The sequence below is a fragment of the Azolla caroliniana genome, unplaced genomic scaffold, assembly GCF_043228905.1.
Source record: "Azolla caroliniana isolate FFs.n. ecotype wild unplaced genomic scaffold, voAzoCaro1.0.p SCAF_2, whole genome shotgun sequence".
NCBI classification, from domain to species: domain Eukaryota; kingdom Viridiplantae; phylum Streptophyta; class Polypodiopsida; order Salviniales; family Salviniaceae; genus Azolla; species Azolla caroliniana.
In genome coordinates, this window is record NW_028230437.1 from 13,155,881 (window position 1) to 13,180,646 (window position 24,766).

Sequence of the window (24,766 nt, forward strand, 5' to 3'; positions counted from 1 at the left end):
AGGGTATCATTCTCCCTCATTCTTGCTGATTCTACTCCTCGTTTTATAGCTTCCCTTTCTACTTGGTGCGCTTCAGTCAATCCTTTCTTCTCGACTGCACATAATCTATTACCTTCCTCCTTCTCGGTTGTCTATTCTCACCTACTTTACCTACTAATATCCTTAGATTCATTTCACATTGTATCCCTTTTGTCCCACGGATAACCCTCAACACTCCCCCTCAAGCTCAACTTGAGGTTGGTCCATCGTGTCAATGTCCGCCAGTTCTTTCCTCCAACTCCTCCTAGCGTCTTCCCATCTTGCTTGCGCTCCTCGACCCATCTGATCTCACTTTCCACGACTCGTCTGATTTCACGCACCTCAACCTTCACTATCGGTTTGTCTACTCATAAGGCCCATCTAAGCACCTTCACTGATGTGATTTTGGTGTCGTCGGTTCCTCCATTTCGGCGTCGACTTTCGTTGTCGTCTTGTCTATTTGGCCTTCAATTGGTCCGTCTCCTCCAAATCAAACTATTCAACCAAATCGGTTGCCTCCGATTTGTTCCCGGTATTGCCTCCAACCACATGCAAGACACAGACGGTCGTCATCTTCGCGATTGGCACGAACGTAGACATTGTACCGATTGACGAAGCCCTTGGCCACTAACCAGGCCTTGTACCGATTGATGAAGCCGTTGACATTGAACTTGATCTTGTAAACTGCCCTGCATCCGATCGGCTCCATGCCCTTGGGGGCATCAACTAGGTCCCATGTCTCATTCTACGCTATCACTCACATCTCTTCCTTCATAACGGCATGCCAATTCGCATCTTTCGCCACTTTTGCATAGCTCTCCAGCTCACGCACTTTCGCCACTTTCGTCATGTACGCATAATGATGCGCCATGTACTCGTTATAACCATAACACTTCACGAGATTCTTCTGGCAGGTCGATCGGCATAACTTCTTGTTTGCTGATTTTAGGGCCCTCTTGGCCAACTCGGACTTCGTCTCCAAAGATCCTTCTTCATGCTTTCCAGAGTCAGATTCGCTCCAATCAAACTCTTCCTTTTCGGTGCCATATTCTAGCATCTTCTTCTTTCCTTTCTCCTTCTGCGTGACCGTTTCCTTGGTTCCTTGCATGGGGAATGCACGACCGAGTCCCCACTACTCGCCGGCTCTTCATCCGACTAGTCGTTCCGACTCAGTCTCTCATTCGACCCACTTCGCTGAAATGAAATTTGACTCTCCTCTAGAGCTCTGATCCCTTCTTCTTCGACAAGGATCATTTCGGGCTCATTGACCTCATCCTCAATGATTGGGTGGTCAAAGTTGTCAGTAGGGAGTAGCAGGATGTCGACTCGTCAAATTCAACATCATGGCTTACTCGAACTTGTTTGGTCTGGGGGTTATAACAGTTATACTCCTTCTGCTCATGAGAGTAGCTGACCATTATGCATTTCTTCTTCTTTAGGTCCAACGTCCTCCTCTCCTCATCAAGCACATGAACATAGACAACGTTATCGAATATCCTTAAGTGTCGTAAGTTCAGCTTCTGCCCGAAATACAACTCGTGTGCCGACACCTTCTCCTTGATCCAATTTTGGATGTAGATTGTTGTTCGAACTTCTTCAACCCAGTAGAACTTGGGCATGTTCTTCTTCTTCAGCTTCGCCCGTGCCGCTTCCACAATAGAGCAATTCTTCCGCTCGGCTATGCCATTTTACTCTAGAGTATATCTACAGCTGAATTCTCTCTAAAATCCCATATGCTGCAAAGAACAGTTGAATTGGCTGGAAAAATATTCTTTTCCACCATCCGATTGTAAGCACTTTATATTCCCCTCCGTTTCTATTTTGACTAAACTTTGAAAATTCCGGAAACAGTCGAAGACTTCACTCTTCTTTCGATGAGGTAGATCCACATGTACTAGTCGTTGATGAAAAAGACAAAATATCGACCTTTGCCAAAACTTACATTTTGAGTCGGTCCCCATACATCTGAATGTATCAAGTCGAGCTTGTTCTGGCTCCGGTGTTGCTTCCCAAGCTAGCATGCTTCACAAATTTGGGCCTTCCAGCCCCTAAATTTCAGCAATCCGAATACCACTTGATTCGATGGCAGATCCTAAAACCTCCAATAGTTGACGTGGCTGATCTCCTTGTGCCATTAGTCGATATCTGACTCGACATTCTGTCCTTTCACAAACAAAGAGGTGCCAACGTCGTTGGTGTTGAGGATGAACATCCTCCTTTCCTGGTGCCCTTGCACAATAATTTGACCCTCTTCCTCGATGAAGCACCTAAGATGGGTGAATCGAACTTGCATTCCCTGGTCGAAGATCTGACTGACCGACATTGGGTTCTTTGTTATTGTTGGGACATGAATGTTGAACACAGTGCTCGGCCACAACCGAGGAATAGGATTAACTCACAGAAAACAGGAAATACAAAATGCACAAAGATAATAGAGAGAAGAGTACACAGGATGTTTTACGTGGAAAACCCTAAATGGGAAAAACCACGTGAGTCCTCAAACTCCAACTATCACTATAAACAGAGATGTACAATGGTGAAGCTACAAGGCAACAACCTTGGGCTCACTGTCTTCGCCACAGGCGGCGGTAATACACAGTGGCAACGACCTCTTCGTATCTCTCTCTCTCTCTCTCTCTCTCTCTCTCTCTCTCTCTCTCTCGGCTGCTCACTTAGCTCCCTCTAAGTGGAAAATCAGAAAAATGAGTAACAACACTAAACTGTTTGCCCTAAGTCATATTTATACACATATGACTTTCGGGCTATTTACAAATATAGCCTCAAGGGCCCTTGGCAAACATATTCACAAATATGTCCCCGCATCTGGATCTCTCTCCGGGTACATTCGTCATCCGGCTCCGTAGCCGGGGTCTTCATCATCCGGCTCCGTAGCCGGGGTCTTCATCATCCGGCTCCGTAGCCGGGGGCTTCATCATCCGGCTCCGTAGTCGGGGGCTTCATCATCCGGCTCCGTAGTCGGGGTCTTCATCATCCGGCTCCGTAGCCGGGGGCTTCATCATCCGGCTCCGTAGCCGGGGTCTTCATCATCCGGATCCGTAGCCGGGTACTCTTCATCCTCCGGTTCCGTAACCGCAACCGGGCTTGCCGTCATTCATCTCCGGACATCCCATCCGGAGGGACAGAAATCCCAACAAACTCCCCCTTCACTTCGGCATGGGATGTCTCTCTAATCCGATCCTCTTCCGGCATGCTTCCAGCTTGTCGGGTGTGAGCACCTTAGTCAGCATATCTGACCCGTTCTCGTCCGTGTGGATCTTCGTCAGCACGAACTCCTTGTCTTCTATCCTTTCCCGGATCCAGTGGTATCTACGTTGGATGTGTTTCGTCCGGGAATGGTAGGCCGCGTTCTTCGCAAGGTGGATGGCACTCTTGACTATCGCAGTAGAGCCGGTACTCCTCCTGCCGGATACCGAGCTCTCTAATGAAGTCCTTCATCCATATTATTTCCTTGCCGGCTTCAACAGCCGCCATGTACTCCGCCTCCGTGGTTGACAGTGCAACCGTCTTCTGCAGCCTTGACTGCCACGAAACAGCTCCCCCTGCATACGTCATCACATACCCTGATGTGGACCGGCTTGTATCTGCATCAGCCGACATATCCGAATCGGTAAAGCCGTCGAGTTCGGGCTTACCGGAGCCGAATCGGAGGCACACGTTTGCCGTGCCCTTCAGGTATCGGAGTATCCACTTGGCCGCGTTCCAGTGTTCTTTGCCGGGATTGCTCATGTATCGGCTCACCACTCCGACTGCATATCCTATGTCCGGTCTTGTACACACCATTGCGTACATCAAGATTCCGACGGCAGAGGCATATGGTACTTTCATCATGTCCTCCTTCTCAGCCTTTGTCTTGGGGCTTTGCTTGCTGGACAACTTGCAGTTTGCCGGGAGGGTTGACCCGACCGGTCTTGCTTCCGACATGTTGAACCGGTGAAGCACCTTTGTCACGTACTTCTCTTGTGACAGCCACAACTGCTTCTTCCTCCGGTCCCGGATGATGTGCATCCCTAGTATTTGCCTCGCCGGACCCAAGTCCTTCATTGAGAAGGTTCGGTGAAGAGCCTTCTTCAGCATCCGTATCTTAACCTGGTCCCGTCCGACGATCAACATGTCATCCACGTACAGGAGGAGTATTAGAAAGTCTCCTCCTTCGAACTTCTTCACAAACACGCAGTGATCGGATTGCGTTTTGTGGTACCCTTCGTCGGTCATGAAGGAGTCGAACTTCCGGTACCACTGCCGGGGAGCCTGCTTCAGTCCGTAAAGGCTCTTCTTCAACCGGCATACCAGGTGCTCCTTCCCTTTCTTCTCGAATCCTTCCGGTTGCTGCATGTAGATCTCTTCTTCAAGGTCACCGTGAAGGAATGCCGTCTTCACGTCCATCTGTTCTACCTCGAGGTCCATGCTTGCCGCTATGCTCAGCACCGTCCGGATGGAGGTCATCTTCACTACCGGGGCAAATATCTCGTCGAAGTCGACGCCCTTCTTCTGCTGGAACCCCTTCACCACGATCCTGGCTTTGTATCTCGGGGGGTTTCCGGCATCTCCCGGTTTCAGCTTGAACACCCACTTGTTTCGAAGTGCCCGCTTTCCTTTCGGCAACTCCACAAGTTCATATGTGTGGTTCTCATGCAGGGAATCCATCTCCTCCTGCATGGCACTTAACCACCTGCGGCTATGGGTGTCAAGCTTTGCTTCTTCAAAACTCTCCGGCTCCCCCTCGTCTGTTAGCAGCACGTGCTCTGGTTCCGGAAATCTCCGGGGTGCCCTTCTCTCTCTTAGAGGATATCTCCGTTCCGGAGCTTCGGTAACCGGCTCCTCCGTTTCCTCTTCATCCGAATCCATTTCGGGATCGGGGCCGGTTCCGGTATCAGTTTCATCTTCCTCGGCCGGTTCTGTTTCTTCACCGTCTTCGGCCGGATCTTCAAGTGCTAACCGGTCCCTTGCCGGTCGGGACTGCTCCTCGTAGAGTTGATCCTCACCGGTCGACTTGGAGCTCTTCATCTTCTTCTCCGACTCCCAGTCGGCGAGTGTCTTATCCTCCATGAAGATGATATCTCTACTCCTGAATATCTTCTTGTCGACCGGGTCCCATACTCGGTAGCCGAACTCGTCGTCGCCGTAACCGAGGAATATGCATGGTCGGGTCTTTGGATCTAACTTTCCTCTCCGGTCCTTTGCCACATGCACGTATGCGAGACACCCGAACACCTTCAGATGCCGGTAGGACACTTCCTTACCGGTCCACACTCTCTGTGGCGTGTCTCCGTCCAAAGGTACTGAGGGTGATCTGTTTATCACGTATGTCGCCGTCGACATTGCCTCAGCCCAAAATCCCTTGGGTAATTTCGCATGTGCTAGCATACTCCGGACCCTCTCCATTATGGTCCGGTTCATCCTCTCGGCCAGCCCGTTCAGTTCCGGCGTCTTCGGCACAGTAAACTCGAGCCGGATTCCCATCGAACGGCAATACTCCTCAAATTGCCCTCGGTATTCTCCTCCGTTATCCGCTCGTAGTGCTTTCAGCTTCTTGCCGGATTCTCTTTCCACTCTCGCGTGGAGTTCTTTGAAGACGGACAATACTTGGTCCTTTGTCTTCAACGGTGCCGTCCACAGCTTCCGGCTGTGGTCATCAATGAATGTCACGAAGTACTGGGCTCCGCCATGTGACTTCGTTTCTACTTGACACACGTCAGTGTGCACCAACTCCAATGGTGCGCTACGTCTCATCGGTGGCCTTGAGTGGAAGGAGGTTCGGTTCTGCTTACCGGCCAGGCAATCGGTGCACTTCTCCAGGTGCACATGCTTCACTGGGATAAGGTTGTCTTCGGCAAGCCTCTTCATCCCCTTCTCGCTCATGTGGCACAGTCTCTTGTGCCACAGCTCACCGGCAGTGTCAGCTGCCACGTTCAGCTCCTCCGGACATAGCTGGGAATTCATCAGGTACAGAGTGTTGACCTTCCGGGCCCGAGCCACTATCAGGCTCCCTTTGCTGAACTTCATGACACCGTTCCAGATGCTACCCGTGTAGCCTTCATCGTCTAGCCTCCCGGCCGAAATCAGGTTCAATCGAACCTCCGGAACGTGTCGGACATCCTTCAGCAGCATCTTGCATCCGGTTGATGTCATCAGCCACACGTCTCCTATGCCGGCAATCCGGCATGTACCTTCATTTCCCATCCGGACACAGCCGTGCTCACCGGCTGTGTAGGATGAGAAGTATTTCTTCTCCGGGGTCAGGTGGAACGACGCTCCGGAATCGACCACCCAGGTCATCTCTTCACCGGCAAGGTTCAGCTCCCTCTCTTCGGTAATGAGCATTATCTCTTCTTCACTTGCCGCGAGTGCCGTCGTTCCTTTCCGGTCCTGCCCTCGCCGATCCGGACCTCTCCGGTCCGTGGCTCCCCGGTATGTATCGTTTCGCTCCGGTGACTTCTTCGAATCGGTACCGTCGGTTCCGTTGTCTTTCCGGAAATGCCGACAGTTCTTCTGGAAGTGCCCCGGCTTCCCACAGTAGAAGCATGTAGGTCTTCCCCTCGACTGCGACCGTGTCCCCGACTTCTCCTGTCTTTGCGGACTCCGGTACCGTTGTCTTCCCCGTTCCGATTCGGTAAGCAGCGCCTTCGAGTCGGAGGCCGGTTCTTTATCTCTCCGACGCGCTTCTTCATTTAGAATACTTGTCTTTACCGTTAGTAAAGACAAGTTCTCTTCCTTACAGGAGGTGCTGAGAGTAACTACCAAATTCTCCCAGCTCTCCGGAAGGGTACACATCAGCATGATGGCTTGCATTGCGTCATCCAACGGGAACTTGATCGCCGCAAGCTGGTTCACGAATCCCATGAATGTGCTGACGTGTTCGACCATGCTCTCGCCGTCCCGGTACTTAAGATTCACTATCTTCCTCATCAGGGAGGTCCGGGTCAGAGCATTCTTCCTCTCATACAGTCCGGATAGCTTCTGCCACATCTCATAGGCATTCGTATCGTTCGCCACATGTTGCAGAACACTTACATCGACATATTGCCGGATCGTCGCTACGGCTTTCCGGTTCAGGAGCTTCCACTCCGACTCTATCACCCCCTTTCGTATCTCGGCATTGTCGATCGGTTCGTACAGGTCTCGGACGATGAGAAGGTCTTCCATCTTTATCTTCCAGTCGGCGTAGTTCTGTGAGTTCAACACCATCATGCCCGGAGGCCCACTACCGCCGCCTTCCATTTTCTGTGTTAACCTCGCTCTGATACCACTTTGTTGAACACAGTGCTCGGCCACAACCGAGGAATAGGATTAACTCACAGAAAACAGGAAATACAAAATGCACAAAGATAATAGAGAGAAGAGTACACAGGATGTTTTACGTGGAAAACCCTAAATGGGAAAAACCACGTGAGTCCTCAAACTCCAACTATCACTATAAACAGAGATGTACAATAGTGAAGCTACAAGGCAACAACCTTGGGCTCACTGTCTTCGCCACAGGCGGCGGTAATACACAGAGGCAACGACCTCTTCGTATCTCTCTCTCTCTCTCTCTCTCTCTCTCTCTCTCTCTCGGCTGCTCACTTAGCTCCCTCTAAGTGGAAAATCAGAAAAATGAGTAACAACACTAAACTGTTTGCCCTAAGTCATATTTATACACATATGACTTTCGGGCTATTTACAAATATAGCCTCAAGGGCCCTTGGCAAACATATTCACAAATATGTCCCCGCATCCGGATCTCTCTCCGGGTACATTCGTCATCCGGCTCCGTAGCCGGGGTCTTCATCATCCGGCTCCGTAGCCGGGGGCTTCATCATCCGGCTCCGTAGCCGGGGTCTTCATCATCCGGCTCCGTAGCCGGGGTCTTCATCATCCGGATCCGTAGCCGGGTACTCTTCATCCTCCGGTTCTGTAACCGCAACCGGGCTTGCCGTCATTCATCTCCGGACATCCCATCCAGAGGGACCGAAATCCCAACAATGAAGCACATTCATCAATCTCCCCTTCTATCCGACATGACTTAAGGGGACTTCACCGACATGTTTGATCGGGTGCAGAGTGTCGTCTTCGGTTTCGACCACTCCCAGTTGCTCCGGTTTCTCTAAATAAGAGAACCACTCTTCATGGCTTGTCATATGATTTGACACTCCGGGGTCAACGTACCACACCTCATCCGATTGTGAGGTGGTCTTCTTCATCGAGTTCGCCTTGTGCTTCATCACAAAGGATGACCCTTTTCCGATCCTTCCAGTTCCGGAATTTTCCGATCCTTCAGTGTAGTGCGACCTTTGCCAATTTCCATGTTTGGCTTTGCCGGATCCAGATTTGTCCGAATCAGTGCGCTTCCTCCAACACTAGCTCTCTCAGTGGCCTTTCTTGCCACAATACCAGCATTCCGTGTCGGCCTTTGCTGCCGATTTCTGGCGCCGCCTTGACCCCCCCTGCATGTGGAGGGTCCAGAATTGTTGTCTGCACCACCTATGTGCCTCCTTTCTTACTCGCAGTTGCCAATGTTGTGTGCTGACCCACCTCGTCTGCCATGCCCACGATGTTGATCTGCCTTTGTGTACAACATACAGTTGTCTGATTGACTGGTCCTCGACCCACTTGCGTGGTTTTCTTCGACCATCAACATCAATTGCAAGTCAAAGAAGGATGGTGGCTTCTCTCGGGTGCATATCACTGTCCCGATTGGCCCGTACCTCTACGCTAGGCCACGGAGGCAAATCTGCACCATTTCATCTTCGTCCACTGTCATGTTGATGGACCCTAGGGCGTCATAGATATCCTTTATCTTTCTATTGTACTTAGTGACCGACATGTCCCTTTGCTGGATGTTAGCGGCGAAAACCCTTCTGAGATTTTCCCAGGCTTCCTTCAGCATTTTCGCGTCTCTAATATAACCGAGCATTTGATCGTGCACACAGGACGTGATGCAGTACAACACTTTGCTCGCTGCTTGTTCCCATACCATGAAGTCCTTGTGTGCCAGCTCCGGCGCTACCTCGTTTTCTCCTTCAACATAACTCCAGTAGTCGCGCCTCAACAGGTACATGTGCATCTTGTAGGACCAAGATGCATAGTTGCTTCTATCAGATGCGAGCTTGCAATGCTTCTATCCATTTCCTCTTCTATTTGTTCTTATCCAGTATTAGGGTTTGTTTATGTTACAACTCTTGTCAGCAATAGAGGATTCTCAACCCTCTTGCAGAAGCTTGTAGACACAACCAGTTCTGCCAGATAACAACAGAAAACAGAATGAAGGTTTAATGGAAAGCTTCAAAATACACAGAGAATACACAGGAGAGACAAAGAGATCAGAACACACAAAACTATATTCAAAATACTCTATAGACTCTGTACATAAAAATGTGTTTTAGAGCACTTTTTTATACAAGTCCCTAAAAGGACTGATAGAAGTATTGACAAGTACTTCAATGCTCATATTGAGCTACTGACACTAACTCCTAGAACCATAACTACCTAGTAGACTAGGAGCGTAGGTTTCCAACGGCCTACCGGTTCGCACATAGATCAGGCTCCCGAATTCGGCTCACCAATCCGGATCTCAGCTTATTTAGTCGATCCGGACCACGTTGAGCTTGCTCAGTCAACAAACCGGGTGTGCCAAAATATTGTGTTGTCTCTGTCGACTGACACAATGATTTGAACATCTTACTTCCTAAGTTGTTCTGTCATGAAGATTGTGGTTGGATATATGGTGTTTGTCGACACTAATTACTTACTCAGATCTTGATGTAAACAATGGTTACTCAGAACTGAATTACTTTGATTAGAGCATAAGTTCTTGGTCGACTGTTAGTTATAAATATAATTTGTGTAATAGAGAAACATATCAGAACATCTGACACAGTAATTAGGTAGAGAAAAGGAATCAGAATAGTCGACATAGTAAATACTCTAACTAGCGAAATTATAATTAATAAACCCCAAATCGACTGATATTGATACAATGCTCTCGGTCCCTTTTTATAGACGACCTGAGAGACTCTTACAAGATAGTACACTTGCTTATTCAACAAGAACCTATAGTTATACTAATTTTTCTATTTCCTAAATTACTCTATTTTTCCTACTTGGCAAAATACACTACCGACTCTGTCTTTTCACACTTGTCTGAGTCCCCTTCTCGACCTCTACACTTCGGGTAGCCGATCGGCTAACATCGGACGATCCAAAATTAGAACCGGATGAGCCGACCGATATTTGGGGTCCATCCGACCAGATAGGTGGGTCGGATTGGGCTACAACGAAGCACCCAGTCTCAGCTTCTATCACTGACCTCCTTGGTCCAGAACCCCGGTGGTCCCACCCAAGCCGACCTGCAAGCCACGGATGTCCACGACTTCTTTCGTGAACCCGATGTGAAGGGGCGGTAAGGGTTTCTTCTTGGTGATAGATGATGGGCTTTCAACCAATTGGGTCGTGGCAAAGAGGGTATGTAACCGATTCGACAAACGGCGGGAGTGGAATGATGAAACACCGGCATGCGGCCAAACATCTGGAAGTAGAATCATGGAGGGGCCCATCCAGACTAAAGAGACAAGAAGGCGAGCCGACATAGGCCCACCAACCCCAACGAACATTGTTGAAGGGTACTCCAGAGGGTCTACATTGGACGAGCTTACAAAGATAGTACGAGACTATTGAGCAAGCAAGCTCAACCTGGGTTGGATCGACTGAAGAAGTCAGGAACTAGATAGGAGGGAAACCGATCGGTTAGGCCCGGATCAGCAAAAGAAGCCGAGAATCGGATCGGAGGGAAACCGATTGGTTACGTCTGGATCAGCTAAGGAAGCCAGGAGCCGGTAGGCCGTTAGGACCTATATTCCTCATAGGAATATTTTAGGTGTCAGTGTCAGTAGCTCATTTATGAACATTGAAGTCCCTTAGCTGCAACAACGTTTTGGAGATCCCCTCAGTCATTTTGAGGACTTGTTAAATAGTGCTCCCTGAGCACATTGCATGTACAGAGTATTATTATTTTGAATATGGGTTGTGTTTTCTGCTCAACTCTATCACTATGTCAATCTCATCTCATCTCTACATATACCTAATTGTCCTGTTTCCAGATAATCAAGTGTATTTTGTGCTTAACATAACACTTCCACATGTATTCTTTTACATGGTACCAAAGCGCGACGGTTAGAAGCATCCTCTGTTATCGACAAAGCGAACAAGACAAGTCACGTTTTTTTCATCTTTTGGAGAAGAAGAGACGGGAACATGGATAGAGGTATGGGAAGCTCACTTTCAAGAGAGAAGCTCGATAGCAGCAACTATGTAGCTTGCTCGTAGAAGATGCACCAGTACCTGATGGGGCATGGGTACTGGAGTTATGTCGAAGGCACAAATGATGTAGCACCAGATGTGACACACAGGGAATTTCCAGCTTGGGAACAGGGTAAGCAGAGTATACTGCTTCGCATCCAGTGTCGGAAATCAGCTACTCAGCTACATCCGAGACACCAAGACGCCTAAAGATGCTTGGACGAATGTGAAGAGGGTCTTTTCTACAAGCACGATGGCCAAGAAGCTATAACTCAAACATGAGTTGAGAAATGTTTGACATAGAGACATGTCCAAGGTCAACTACACTCTAAGATCAAGGAGATCTACGATTCACTCGCCTCCATCAACGTGACCGTCAAGGAGGAGGAAATGGTGCAAGTATGTCTTGGAGGGCTGGCATCTAAGTTTGGATCATTCCAAACGGCAATCTGCACGAGAGAGAATACTTCCTCGTTCTTCGAGCTACAATCAATGTTGCTCGTTGAAGAAAACCATACAAGTGCGCCAACGAGCACGCATGCCGACAACAAGATGTTGTACATAAAGGTGGATTGGCACGATGTCGTGAAGATTTTCGGCAATGGTGTGAAAATCACATAAGACGTACGAAATCAAGTGTCAATCATATAAAACAATAATAGTGAATATACTAATTCTAAGTAAGTTTAAATATCTTAGTACAAAAGACAAAGATCTTGAAGAGATGCACTTTACTACATAAGAAACGGACATCTAAGTGTCAACTTATGTGGGTAAGAAGTTGTGAAAGAAAAAGAGAAAATTGTGAGATATCCCACATAAATAGGACGAATTGGCCTCTCACCACATATAACGTAGAGCAAAAGTTATTATTTTTGTGTTTATGTGTGGAGCATAGAGAGTTCAAGGTAACTTGAACTAAGAGTGGAGGTGGCCTAGCCACTTATAAAGGTTTTGGCCAACCAAATCGGAACGCGATTGGTGATCCGGCAGTATCGGCGACCGACAATAACCGGCAGCATCAGCATCCGGTGATCCGACGGCGCACCGACAATATATATGTATATATATACATATACAAGGAAGGCAAGTAAAGATTCGAACCTTGCACCTCCAAGTTAGGAGTCAATTGTCTTACCACTGAGCCATGACATTTAGTTAAATTTATATTTTTATCATAGTACTTTTACATGTAAATTCTCATACATGAGAGCTAAAATGAGTGACATGGTTATCATGCACCACATGTAATACATGAGCGCCAAATGGCAAACATGCATTTTATGCATGTCTTGTACCCTCACATGCATCATATGCATGAGAGTATCTATAAAAGAAGGGATGACAAAGAAGACGGGTTAGGCTCTTTTGGTTATGAAATTAAGAAGAAGAAAATTCATTATTGAATTGATGGTGTAACTTGTCTCTTAAAATCTAAAATCAAGAGTTCAATCTTAATCTCTCTTTCAATCTAGCTTAAGTACTTTCTCGTCTCTTGTCCATATCAATCTTTCTCAATCTAAGTCAAGGGTTTAATCTTAATCTCAACTTCTCTCTTTCCCAATCTATCCTAAATACTTCCTCACTAAGCTTGTACCGACTTCGAATCCTTCCGGTCCAAAACCTCGGCGGTTCCGCCTCGCGATCCGCACCTAGTGACGGATCTTCACGAATTCTTGTATCCGACGCTTGTCCTTCTTGTCGGGTAGTACTAGTTTACATGCGCCACTAGGTGTGACACATGTTGCTTCTCCTCGCAATCCACGCACTCTTCTTACTTGTGGGGTCTAGTGATTGCTGAGACTATTTGTGCCCCATGCTTCAATAGTCCACTCTAAAAATCCGAGGATTCGCCTCTGAGACTATCTCGATTCCTTTCATGATTGGCTCGCACCGTTAGGAATTGGACCAACCTTTGGTTCTCAAGACTCTTTATTCGTGCGAAGGCTGCTCCATTATCGAACACTTTGGTCTCCATCCGAGATGATGTGATATAAGGTTGCCCTAGGATGACAGGGTCTCCATCCGAGATGACAGAGCAAAAGTTATTATTTTTGTGTCTATGTGTGGAGCATAGAGAGTTCAAGGTAACTTGAACTAAGAGTGGAGGTGGCCTAGCCACTCGTAAAGATTTTGGCCAACCAAAACGAAACTGGACGGTCACCGGCGGTATCGGCATCCGACGGAGCCGGCGAGGTGGCAGCGGTAGCCACCGGTAACCGGCGGTGCACCGGCATCCGGCGACTAGATAAATAAATATATAAATAAGTATACAAGGAGGGTAAGTAAAGATTCGAACCTTGCACCTCCAAGTTAGGAGTCAATTGGCTTACCACTAAGCCATGACATTTAGTTGATTTTATATTTTTATCATTATACTTTTACATGTAAATTCTCACACATGAGAGCTAAAATGAGTGCCATGGTTATCATGCACCACATGTAATACATGAGCGCTAAATGGCAAATATGCATTTTATGCATGTCTTATACCCTCATATGCATCATATGCATGAGAGTATCTATAAAAGAAGGGATGAAAAAGAAGACAGGTTAGGCTCTTTTGGTTATGAAATTAAGAAGAAGAAAATTCGTTGTCGTTTTGATGATATACCTTGTTCTTGAAATCTAAAGTCAAGAGTTCTTAATCTCTCTCTCAATCTAAAATCAAGCATTCTATCTTATCTCAATCTCTCTCTCTTTCAATCTATCTTAATTCCTTTCCCACTAAAGCTAGTGCCAATGTCGAATCCTTCTGATCCAGAACCCCGACGATTCCGCCTCGCGATCCGCGCCTAGTGACAGATCTTCACGACAATGCAATAGAGGTGGCCAACAAGAGCCAAACCATAAGCATAATAGGAATGCCCACATTGGTTATGGACCCTCCACGAGCAGGGGGAGTCAAGGAGGTGCCGGAAACCGGCAAGGAAAGGCCGCGACAGACTGTTGGTACTGTGGCTGGAAGGGCCACAAAGAAAGTGTGTGTTGGAAGAAGTGTGCCGATCTGGACAGATACGGATCGAGCTGTGGAGATGCAGATAGGTGTCACAAATCACACGTCGCCAGAGGTTCAGGTCCAGCCGGAATGGGCCTAGCTCTTGTGATGAAGCACAAGGTGAATCAGATAGGAGCCCGCACTTTTAAGCCGGAAGAGGTGTAGTATGTGGATTCTGGAGCATCATACCACATGATGAGACATACGGAATGGTTCTCCTCCCTTGAGAAGTTAGAGCAGCCTGGAGTTGTCAAAACAAGCAACAACACCTCATACCCCATCAAACATGTAGGTGATGTACCACTCAGCCATGCTAGACATAAGGGGGTGATGCGGAACGTACTACATGTTCCGAAGATTGCGAAAAAATTAGTATCTATCGGACAAATCATTGATCAAGGCATGCATGTATGGTTTAATCACCTCGATTGCTAGGGACGAGGTGAATGAGAAAGATGAAATCGGAACTCAAGTGGAGACTTCGATCTCATTTCAGTTGGGTGGGCCGAATGAGGGATTGAATTAGAACAACGAATCTGATGATGAGTCGGCGAGTAGTGGAGACTCGGTCCTGCAGTTCTCGCACCAGAAGTTGAGGAGATGGCTTATGCGCAAGGAGAAGGGGAAGATGAAGATGTCGAAGTACGACATAGAGCCTTGCTCATCAGACCGGAGTGAATCCGACACAACCAGGAGTGAAGATGGACCTTTGGAGATGAGGTCATAGTTGGCCAAGAGGGCCTTAAATTGGATGAATCAAAGGTTGCACCGACCCACTCACTAGAAGAACCCCGTAATCCGATACGGGTACAATGAATATATGGCGCATCACAATGCGTATATGGCAAAGGTGGCAAAAGTGCGTGAGCCGGGGAACTACGCAGAGGCGAAGAACAACACAAAATGGTGTGCCGCTATGGAGGAAGAGATGCATGCACTAGCAGAAAACGAAACATGTGACTTGGTTGATGCCCCCAATGGTGTGAAACCGATTGGGTGCAAGTGGGTGTACAAAGTCAAGTACAACGCTGACGACTCTGTCAACCGGTGCAAGGTCTGACTAGTGGCCAAAGGTTATGCACAATAGCACGACATTGACCACGACGAAACATTTGCTTCGGTTGCCAAAATAACAACCGTCCGAGTGCTACTAGCGGTAGCAGTGGCGAAGGGATGACACTTGCACCAAATGGACGTTCAGAATTTGTTCTTATAAGGGGAGCTTGAGGAACAAGTATACATGGTGCAACCTCCTAGATTTCACTCCAGATTGAATACGTTGGCTATTTACCGACTGAAGAAGTCCCTCTACAGACTAAAGCAAGCCACTAGAGCCTAGAACACAAAGATTGTGTCGGATGGGCTTTGCTACGTCGAAATCGGATTCTTCATTCTTCATCCGGCAGGGTCGGCATGGGCCGGTAAGTATTCTACTTTGTGTTGTTGATGACTTGGTCATCACCGGCGCCAACATGGACGAAATCGATCGCGTGAAGTCTATGCTAGCGGCATCGTTTGAGATGAAGGATCTAGGGAATCTTCCCTACTTCCTCGAGATCGATGTGATCCGCAACCCCGAAGGCATACTAATCTATCAAAGGCACTATGTGTTTAGTATGTTCTTCGAGTTCAGAATGATGGATTGCAAATCCATCTCAACTCCTCTAGATCAAAATGTGAAGCTTCGCCCTGAATTAGGAATGGTGTGTGATCCGACACGGTTCTGACAAATTGTCGGAAGCCTTATATATTTGACCATCCCCCGACCGGACCTCATCTATCCGGTCGGTCTGATCAATCAATTTATGTCACAGCTGATAACCAACCACCTTCAGTGCGCACGTCGAATCTTGTGATATGTGAACAACACGAAGGACAAGGTGTTACTATATCGGGCAAGTGTAGTCAAACAACTAGTCGGCTACACAAATACCGATTGGGCCAGACATGCCGGTGATTGCAGATCCACATCCAGATTTATGTTTTCATTGGGAAGCCTGTGATCACTTGGAGAAGTAAGATGTGGCCAATAGTTGCACTATTGAGCACCAAGGTCGATTACCGAGGAGCAGTTGTCGCGAGTTGCGAAGCCATATGGCTCGAGAGGCTCTTGAAAGATCTGCATGTGGAGGTGTCTGAGTCGACATTCATATACTGTGACAACCTCAACCACATTCAACTTGTGGAGAATCCCATTTTCCATGCCTAGACCACCGGACCAAGCACATGGAGGTGCACTATCATTTTGGGACGACAGAAGAAGCTAAGGACGGATGCAATGGGAGTGGCCAAAACAACAAGCCTGAGTTGGAACCAACCAAACAAGGGGGAGTCAGAGCTGAGAAAGCCAAGGCAGGCGGCAGAGCCAAGAAGGGAAGAACCGACTTGAAGATGAAGGCCAAGACTAGAATGTGGTCAGATATGATCAAGGGCCTGGAAGAAGACGAATTGAAGAGAGCCAGTTTTGTTGAGAATAGTGATTCGAAATGATGAATCACGTGAAGGCCAAATTGACAAGAGGGCATTCGAAGATAATGCAAAGGGGGGAGAGCCGACGGATCAAGGGGTGCCAAAGTCGTAGAGGCAAGAGGAAGGCCACTGAAGGCCATAACAATAGACAAACCGATCGCGCAGTTCAAGGAGCGTCAGACTAGACGGGTCGAGGAGCACGAGCAAGAAGGGTGAAGCTAAGAGATGTTGGGGCGGTGGACTAGCTGGAACTAATGGAGAACCTCAAGTTGAGCTTGAGGGGGAGTGTTGAGCGAGTAAGCTCAACTTGGGTCGGATCGACTGAAAAAGTTGAAAACCATATTGGATGGAAACTGATCGGTTAGGCCTGGATCGGTTGAGGAAGCCAGGAGCCAAACCGGATGAAGACCGATCGGCTAGGTCAGATCGGCAGGCGCCGGCAAGCCATTAGGACCTATATTCCTCGTAGGAATATTTTAGGCATTAGTGTCAATAGCTCATTTATGAGCATTGAAGTACTTGTTAGTACTTGTGGTAGTCCTTTTGCGGACTTGTATAAATAGTGTGCTCACTGAGCACATTGCATGTGCAAAGTATTATTATTTTGAATACAGGTTGTGTTGTATACTCATCTCTATCACTATGTCAATCTCATCTCATCTCTGCGTATACCTAATTATCGTGTTTCCAAATGATCGAGTGTGTCTTCTGTGCTAAACATAACGCTTCCGCACGTATTCTTTAACAACGACCTTCAAATTGCCTAAGCTTGAAGAGACGGTGGGACCCTTGTCGCGACCGACGTATCCCTTACATACAGAGGTGCATGTGGTGCAACAACAACAACCACATATAGAAGGATTGTGCGGACTTTGCCGAGGCTCTGAAGCACAATGTGGTGTACTTGTAGGAAATTCGGGTGCACACTAGTGAGACGCGGAGGCCCCTAGAGATGAACATTAGATGCAACGGAATGAAAAGGTTAATGGAGCAGGTAGTGGCACGGCATGTTGAGGCCGTTCACTACTCGACGTTGGCTAGAATCCTTGTAGGATGGGAAAAGGGCACTAGTAAGGAGAAGGATGCCGGATTTTGGACAGTCGTTCTTGATAGCCTAGCCGGGAAGAAGGACAAAACAGATCGAGTGGAGCAGCGAATCCGAGAGGTTACCAAGTGGGGCGACCCGGTGGAGGAGAAGACTAGCCTCGTCGAGGCTGTGTGCCAAAATTAGGAGGTTTTGGTCGATGAGACATGGGTTGGAAAGGGCGGAGGGACAAGCCCCTCAAGAAGATATGATACCTAGAACAAGGTGAAGAGAGATGAGGGCAATCCGGCCTAGGCGTACAACAAAAAGGGGAAGGAGAAAATGAAGCTCCTGAGCGTCCGGATGATCTCAGAGATAGAGCAATCGATAGACTTGTGGAAGGTCCTAGAGGAGAGAATCCTCAATAGTCGTGTGGAATTCACATTGAGTGAGAGAGAACACACAGTTATACAGAAAAACAGAAAATTGTATTAATAAGAAGAGAATAAGATAACCAACAGTAACAAAGAGGAGGAGAAGGTGCTTATATAGTCACTGTCTCTCTATGTTCTCTCACTATAACCACCACTTGCAAAAGAGGTGGAGACTTAACTATCTACAAAATATGGGTCATAGAAAATTAAGCCCCACATACTCATCATAAGGTTAGGGAAAACTATGAAAAACCTATCTCATGATTAGATATTACTATGCACATAACAATTGGTCTCACGATTTTAGGTTGAGTTGAGGCCTGACGTCAAGGTTTCAAGTTGAGATTTGGTGTCAAGTATTGGACTTGAGATTTGTGTTGGGATCAAGGATTTGGGTAAAGTCGAGGATTGCTCTCAATTGGAGGATTCAACTTGAGGGCTTCTTTGGAATCAAGTAATTGACTTGATGGCTTCTTTTTACTCGAGTGCTTGACTCAAGGGCTCATTTTTAGGTTCTCTTTATGCTTTTACCTTCATGCACTCTCTTTCATATGTCCCACTCTTCAACTCCATCACAATATGTCTTTCAAGTAGTTTAATAATACTTACATAATATAATGATGTTGACACTAATTTCTCTCCAAAAAAACCACATTCATGAATTACTAAGACCATAATTCTCGCAAATTACATTAGCTTAATGAATCAATTGAGGAGGTGATCACTAGGTTTACAATAATTAATCTCTTTTTATGTGGAGCATGAGAGCAAGTCTAAGATGATGATGAAGTTATTTCCTAATACATCGATTGGGAGAAAAATCATCTACCTTAAGTGGAGTGTTTTGGCACTCCTATCTCATAAAAAAAGCTAACCCCTTTTTGAATGTCCTATTATTTGATGCACTCCTCTCCATTCCGTCTTTCCTTTTTTATTGGGATCAACAAAAACAACAATATTCCTTTTTATTTCTACCCCACTGAGAAACAAACCTCTACCCTTTTGTACAAAATGGAAAACCTTGACCACTAGGTCTATACCCTTTGAATCCTACAAAAGGTTACATCCTCGAGCATAAAATCTTTGTTTTATTAGTGACAAAGAGACCACAAGAATTCATTATGAGGTCTAGACACAACCCTCTTCCCCGTTGATGCCGTCCTTCAATAAGCATTGGGCGTTGGGCATTGAGCATTGTGCAAGACTAAGTAGAAAGACTTTGGTTAATGGAATAACTCCCAGAACACATAGGATGTATGTTGGAAAAGCACAAGCCATTTACAATCGATGGGGAAATCCATACAAGAAGGGATAGGATGATGTCTTACGCATGTGCATGTTCGATGCTATGTGAAAACAATAATAGAGAAAGGTCACTTCAAATGAGATGGAGGACATTTGAGCGCAAATTTTACATTCCAAAAAATATTGCAAAGTATGATTGTGGGAACCCATGCTCTTCATAGATACATACACACAAGTAAATAGATGCAACGAGTGTTAATGCCATAAACGCCTACTCCCACGTGACTTCAACTCTCTAGAATTAGTCGTGTATTGACAATAATTAAAAAATTGAGAATTTTTTTATCTCAAGCATTAGACGTTTTGCAATTGACTATAGTATTTACTAAGTGGATCAAAGTTAAATCTCGCATAAAGGGTGCCCATAGGGCCATCACAAAAATTCTATAAGAGAACACAAAAATATGCTTATTCTCTCCAACATGTGACCACCACACAATTTTGATACAAAAATGTGGCAATTTATTTTACTTGGTCACATTTCCTAAGGCAATTGTAGAAAAGTGATTGTGCATTGCACTTATTCTCCAAAGCTTATCAGAAACGAAGGTCCACATTTCCTAAGTGAGGAACTCCCTAACCTTCTTGCCAAGTTGATGGCCATGCATCAGTACATCACCTCGTGTTACTGGAAGTGTAATGACTAAGAGAAGAGCTAGTGATCGCAGGCTTCACCTTGTGGTATGTATGGAAAGCGCGTTGCCTAAAGGTCTTTCAAGATTTGGTGCGGCCCTTGAAGGAAGTGATCATGGACATATGGTTTGCGATTATCAACTGCCTACGAGGGCAATTGGATGAGGTTTGCAGCCATTCCAATGATGTGGTTACTGCCCGTTTGCGCTTTTAGCAGAAATGACGGAACACGCCTATGGTGACACAAGGAGGAAGTGGCCCGAGGTGGAACTACTAGCCCCCACGCTGGCTGTTTCTGACTCAATTACCATCCTCCCTTCGTTGTCGACCCCAGGAGTTGTCTCGTACTAGCCATCACTAAAGGGCACCGTTTTTACCTATAGGTACTTACATTAACTAGTCAGTCTAAAAGGCGATGTAACTAGTCTCATTTTCTTGAACTTGATCGGAGGGAGATTCCCCGATCTATGTAGAAGCCTCCTTGTACGGTCTCTTTGTAATAATCCTTCCTAACTAATGGGAAAGTAGCTTCATTTTGGAAAAAAGAAGAAGAGAAGAGCTAGTATTTAGTTCTTTGAAATGTACTAATTAACATTGTCTTCGAATCAAGTTTTGACTAGGATAAAAAACTAGATGTAGGTCTCTAGTCATTTTGGACATCATATAAAGTTACAAAATGATACACACCCTTCCACCTAGTCTTTGGTTAAGGAAACATAACACAATAGAGTTTTTATTACCTAACCTAAGGTTTGGGATACAAGAAAGGTGGCAGAAAAATCCCCTGAGTGGTAATCTTAGATGTTAATAAGGTCAATGACAAAGACTTGGGAGAAGGTTGTACAAACCTATGTATTGTTCTCATAAGGAAAAAACACAAAAAGAAGTTAGAATTTCGAGAGCACAGCACATAATCATGATTCATAACCCAACTAAAATAAACACAAGTTTAAAAACTTGATGAGGTTTTCATAGGCTTGGTAAATAGGATCAATTTGAAAGGATGTTCTAGATAACTCAAGCATGAAACTTGCCTTTCCTTTCTGTAAAATATTCAAAATGCAGGAAAAAAAACTTATGAGGGTTTAGGGTTTGCTGGCTGCATCCTAGATTCATAGGTAGCCTACTAGCCACCCACAAGAGGAGGAGCATCTCGTTGCTAATAACATTCATATATATATGAACATAATATGATATATATATATATATAAGTACCGTGCGATCCATAACAGATCGCTCCTATGTATAGGCCTAGGGTTTGGGCCATCTTTTTTCTTTATTGTTTTGAGATAGATACTCTAATAGTATGGGAAAGTTATAGCTTCATACACGTGTGCCTCCTTCATCTTAATACCCAAGGTAAGTACGTATGCATGTACATATGTAGTTGGTGCATGTATTTTTTCTACTAGCTCTTTGGGTCGTTCATATACATATGTATATATATATACATACATACATGATACATACATGAATGAACGTACATCTTGTTGTGTTGTGGGTCCGTGGATGAAAAAGAGAACGGAATCTTTTACCTCTCTCTCTCTCTCTCTCCACACACACACACACATTTCTAGAAATCAAGCCGGTGCTTTATAGATGGCTTCCACATAATTAATTAAATAAATATGAGCGTTTGTCGTAAGTGGTAAGAAAGTGAATGCATGATGTTATGATATATATATATATATGTATGTACATCTGAATTGGGAATGGATGGTATATGTACATACATAACCAAAAACCATGGTGGTTTTGGGACAATGGCATATGTACATACATAACCAAAACCATGGTTTTTGTTTTTGGGCTGTTGTCCTTTACAGGCCGGCCCTTCTTGCTGCTTATCCTCTCCCAATGCAATTATTTGTTTGTGCTTGGTTAAGAACTGATTGAAACCCCCAACCTCTTGTTCTCTCTCTCTCTCTCTCTCTCTCTCTCTCTCTCTCTGTGTCTACCCTCGTTGATGCCTTCTAAATAACTAGAAACAATACCAGGACAATCATTCATCGCTAATAACAGGGGTAATAAGGATTCGTCAAATTCTGGGGTACCTCTCTCCTCTGTGTTTGTCCGATTGGTCAAACAAAGCTTTGGGGCTTATTAAAGCTGAATTTGGGGGACTCATTGCCAGAAATCTGAGGAGCTCGTAAGATTTGCAGCATGGAAAGTAGCAAAGATGAAGCAGAGACGATTGATGTGTCGGAACTCATGCTGGGGCTTGATGATAATGATAATGATAATGATGATGCAGATGAGGGAAATGATCCGGGATCAATCATCCATTTGCCATTACCGTCAACATTGACAACTGAGTCATTAGCTTCTTTGAAAGCCTTGAAAGTCTCCCATCGGCGGCCAAGGAGGTCCATGGTTTATAATCCCGAGGAATCTGTTAGGCAATATCGTCCAGCAGCTCAGACAGTGATACAGGAGGAATGTGGATCCATGGAGGGATCATGTAGCTCAGTGTTATTCGGTGATGAAGCAAGTATATTTCTTTCGGAAAATTCAGTGGCTTATGATGAGGATGAGATTTCGGCACGATCCGTTTCCCTCAGATTATTTGGTTTCAAGGCTGGAAGTATGGCTAAAAACCATCATGGGAAGAGAGAGGACTTACTTGGTACCAGGTTGTCAGGTGAAGGTGAGACGCCCACCTCTCCTCCATCCACACCATATTCTTCTACTTCTACTTCGGCTTCAGGTGGCCTTCTTAAGCAATGGTTCCAGCGCTCTTCAAGGGAGAAAAAACATTCAAGCCCCGTTAGTTTCAAGTCCTTGTTCAGGGAGAGCCGGCCGACGAAATCTTCAGATCAATACGAAAACCACGGAGCGATTACTTTGGATTTCAAATCTTTGGAGGCCAATGCGAATAGCCGCCGAGCTTGGCATTCGTTTTCGAATGTGAATCGAAACCAACAGCTCATTCGAGACAACGTTTTGCATCATCCCAGCACTACAACCAAAGGTAGCAGCTGGGAGGTAGAGAAGCTCCCAGCACTCTACTCCACAAATGACCGTGCTGAGGCCGACGCGTACGAGGACTGTAATGCAGCTAGGGCCATCTTAATCTCGCTTGTTGGTACATCCTTTGATGAAAAGAGTATCTCCCTACATCCATACCATGAGATAGAGTTAAAGAATGCACTTAATATACCAATGGCTGAAGAAGTCCTAGTAGTACCCACACTCTATGTGCGAGGTGAATATGTGGTGGGTATTGATAACATCATGCAACTTTACAAGAAGGGAGAATTGGGTTCTCTTCTACTTGAGGCTCTTCCTCATGGTTTGAAGCGTGATTCGCTCTGCACTTGCCGGGGCGGGAGGTTCTTAGTTTGCCCTCTTTGTAAAGGGAAAGGAAAACTCAGTCGGAAGGGGCAAGAGCCAATGCGCTGTCGCCATTGTAGTGCTACCGGACTTCTCAAGTGTCCTAATTGCCTGTACTCATAGACAGGACATCTACTTTGCTACACATACATACATACATACATACATACATACATACATACATACACTTGGTTGGACTTTGTGTCTTGCCATCAGGCCAACTTGGGTTACACTATAAGCCAATTATTTGCTTATATATTCGAAAATCTGTGAGCAACGCTGCATCATCATCCTCTGGTGGTGTTCGATGCAGATACAACCCTGGACCTCCATGTCAACAATGTTTTTTGTATCCTTCCTCATGATTTGTAGGACGAAGACAATAATTACACTTAAAACTAAATTGATGGTATTTTTTGTTTTCTCTTATGATTTTCTGGTTATAGGATTTCCGGGATTACATATCAGAGGCTAACGCTCAATTTGCTTAGAATTGGTACTAAGATTGATACACAATTTGAAGTACATTGTTCTTACCCTTATTATAAAGAGCCAACTCTAAGTTTGACAGCATTGATCCAGCAAACAATGTGATGAACAAGAAGGTATTTTGTACATAATTGGATGGGTGCAAGCATAGCTTGCAGATCCAGAATGTTTGAGTGGGTGCGGTGCGTGTATGTATCTATGTCTGGCATGGTTGCGTGCAATTGTTCTGACTATGCGCATTAAAGTACCAGCACAACAACTGACGTGGCCATTTAATGATACATATGTGGAAGGCGCCTAGGCGTCTATGGTTGAAAAATACATGTTGATACTTCAAGCACAACCACCAATCCTAGGTTTTGTAAAGCCAACAATTTAGCTACATATCCATCTCACATTGTTGTTTGTTAATTATAGTGGCTACCCGAAAACCCTTCATAATCAAAATTGCCTTAGATGGAAGATCCATACATCATCATGTCAACAACATGATACTCCTAGATTTCATAGTAGCGATTTCTTTTTTCATTCTAGCAGCATGTGCAAGAAAAGAGATGTGTTGTGCGGGTCTTTTATGATAGTGTTGCTGGTTTTTCATATCATGTTAACACATTAGAACCCTATATTTCTACTTATAGTGTCTTTCTCATGTACTCCGTCACTTATTTTACGAGAAAGCTTGGGCATTCTATGATGTGATTTCTTTCTTTTCATCAAAAGCTATGAAATATTTTTAGGTTATTTGAACATTACCTAAGCATTGGGAAA

At 45.7% G+C, this 24,766-nt stretch overlaps 1 protein-coding gene across 1 annotated transcript; it reads left to right on the top strand.

Annotated features, from left to right (window-relative positions):
- The first annotated feature begins 22,113 nt into the window (after positions 1–22,113).
- On the top strand, positions 22,114–23,878 carry LOC147867383 (uncharacterized). Its single transcript, XM_087315164.1, has one exon. It carries the CDS (start codon positions 22,340–22,342, stop codon positions 23,630–23,632), a length of 1,293 nt encoding a protein of 430 aa, XP_087171290.1. The 5' UTR covers positions 22,114–22,339; the 3' UTR covers positions 23,633–23,878.
- Positions 23,879–24,766: the final 888 nt, after the last annotated feature.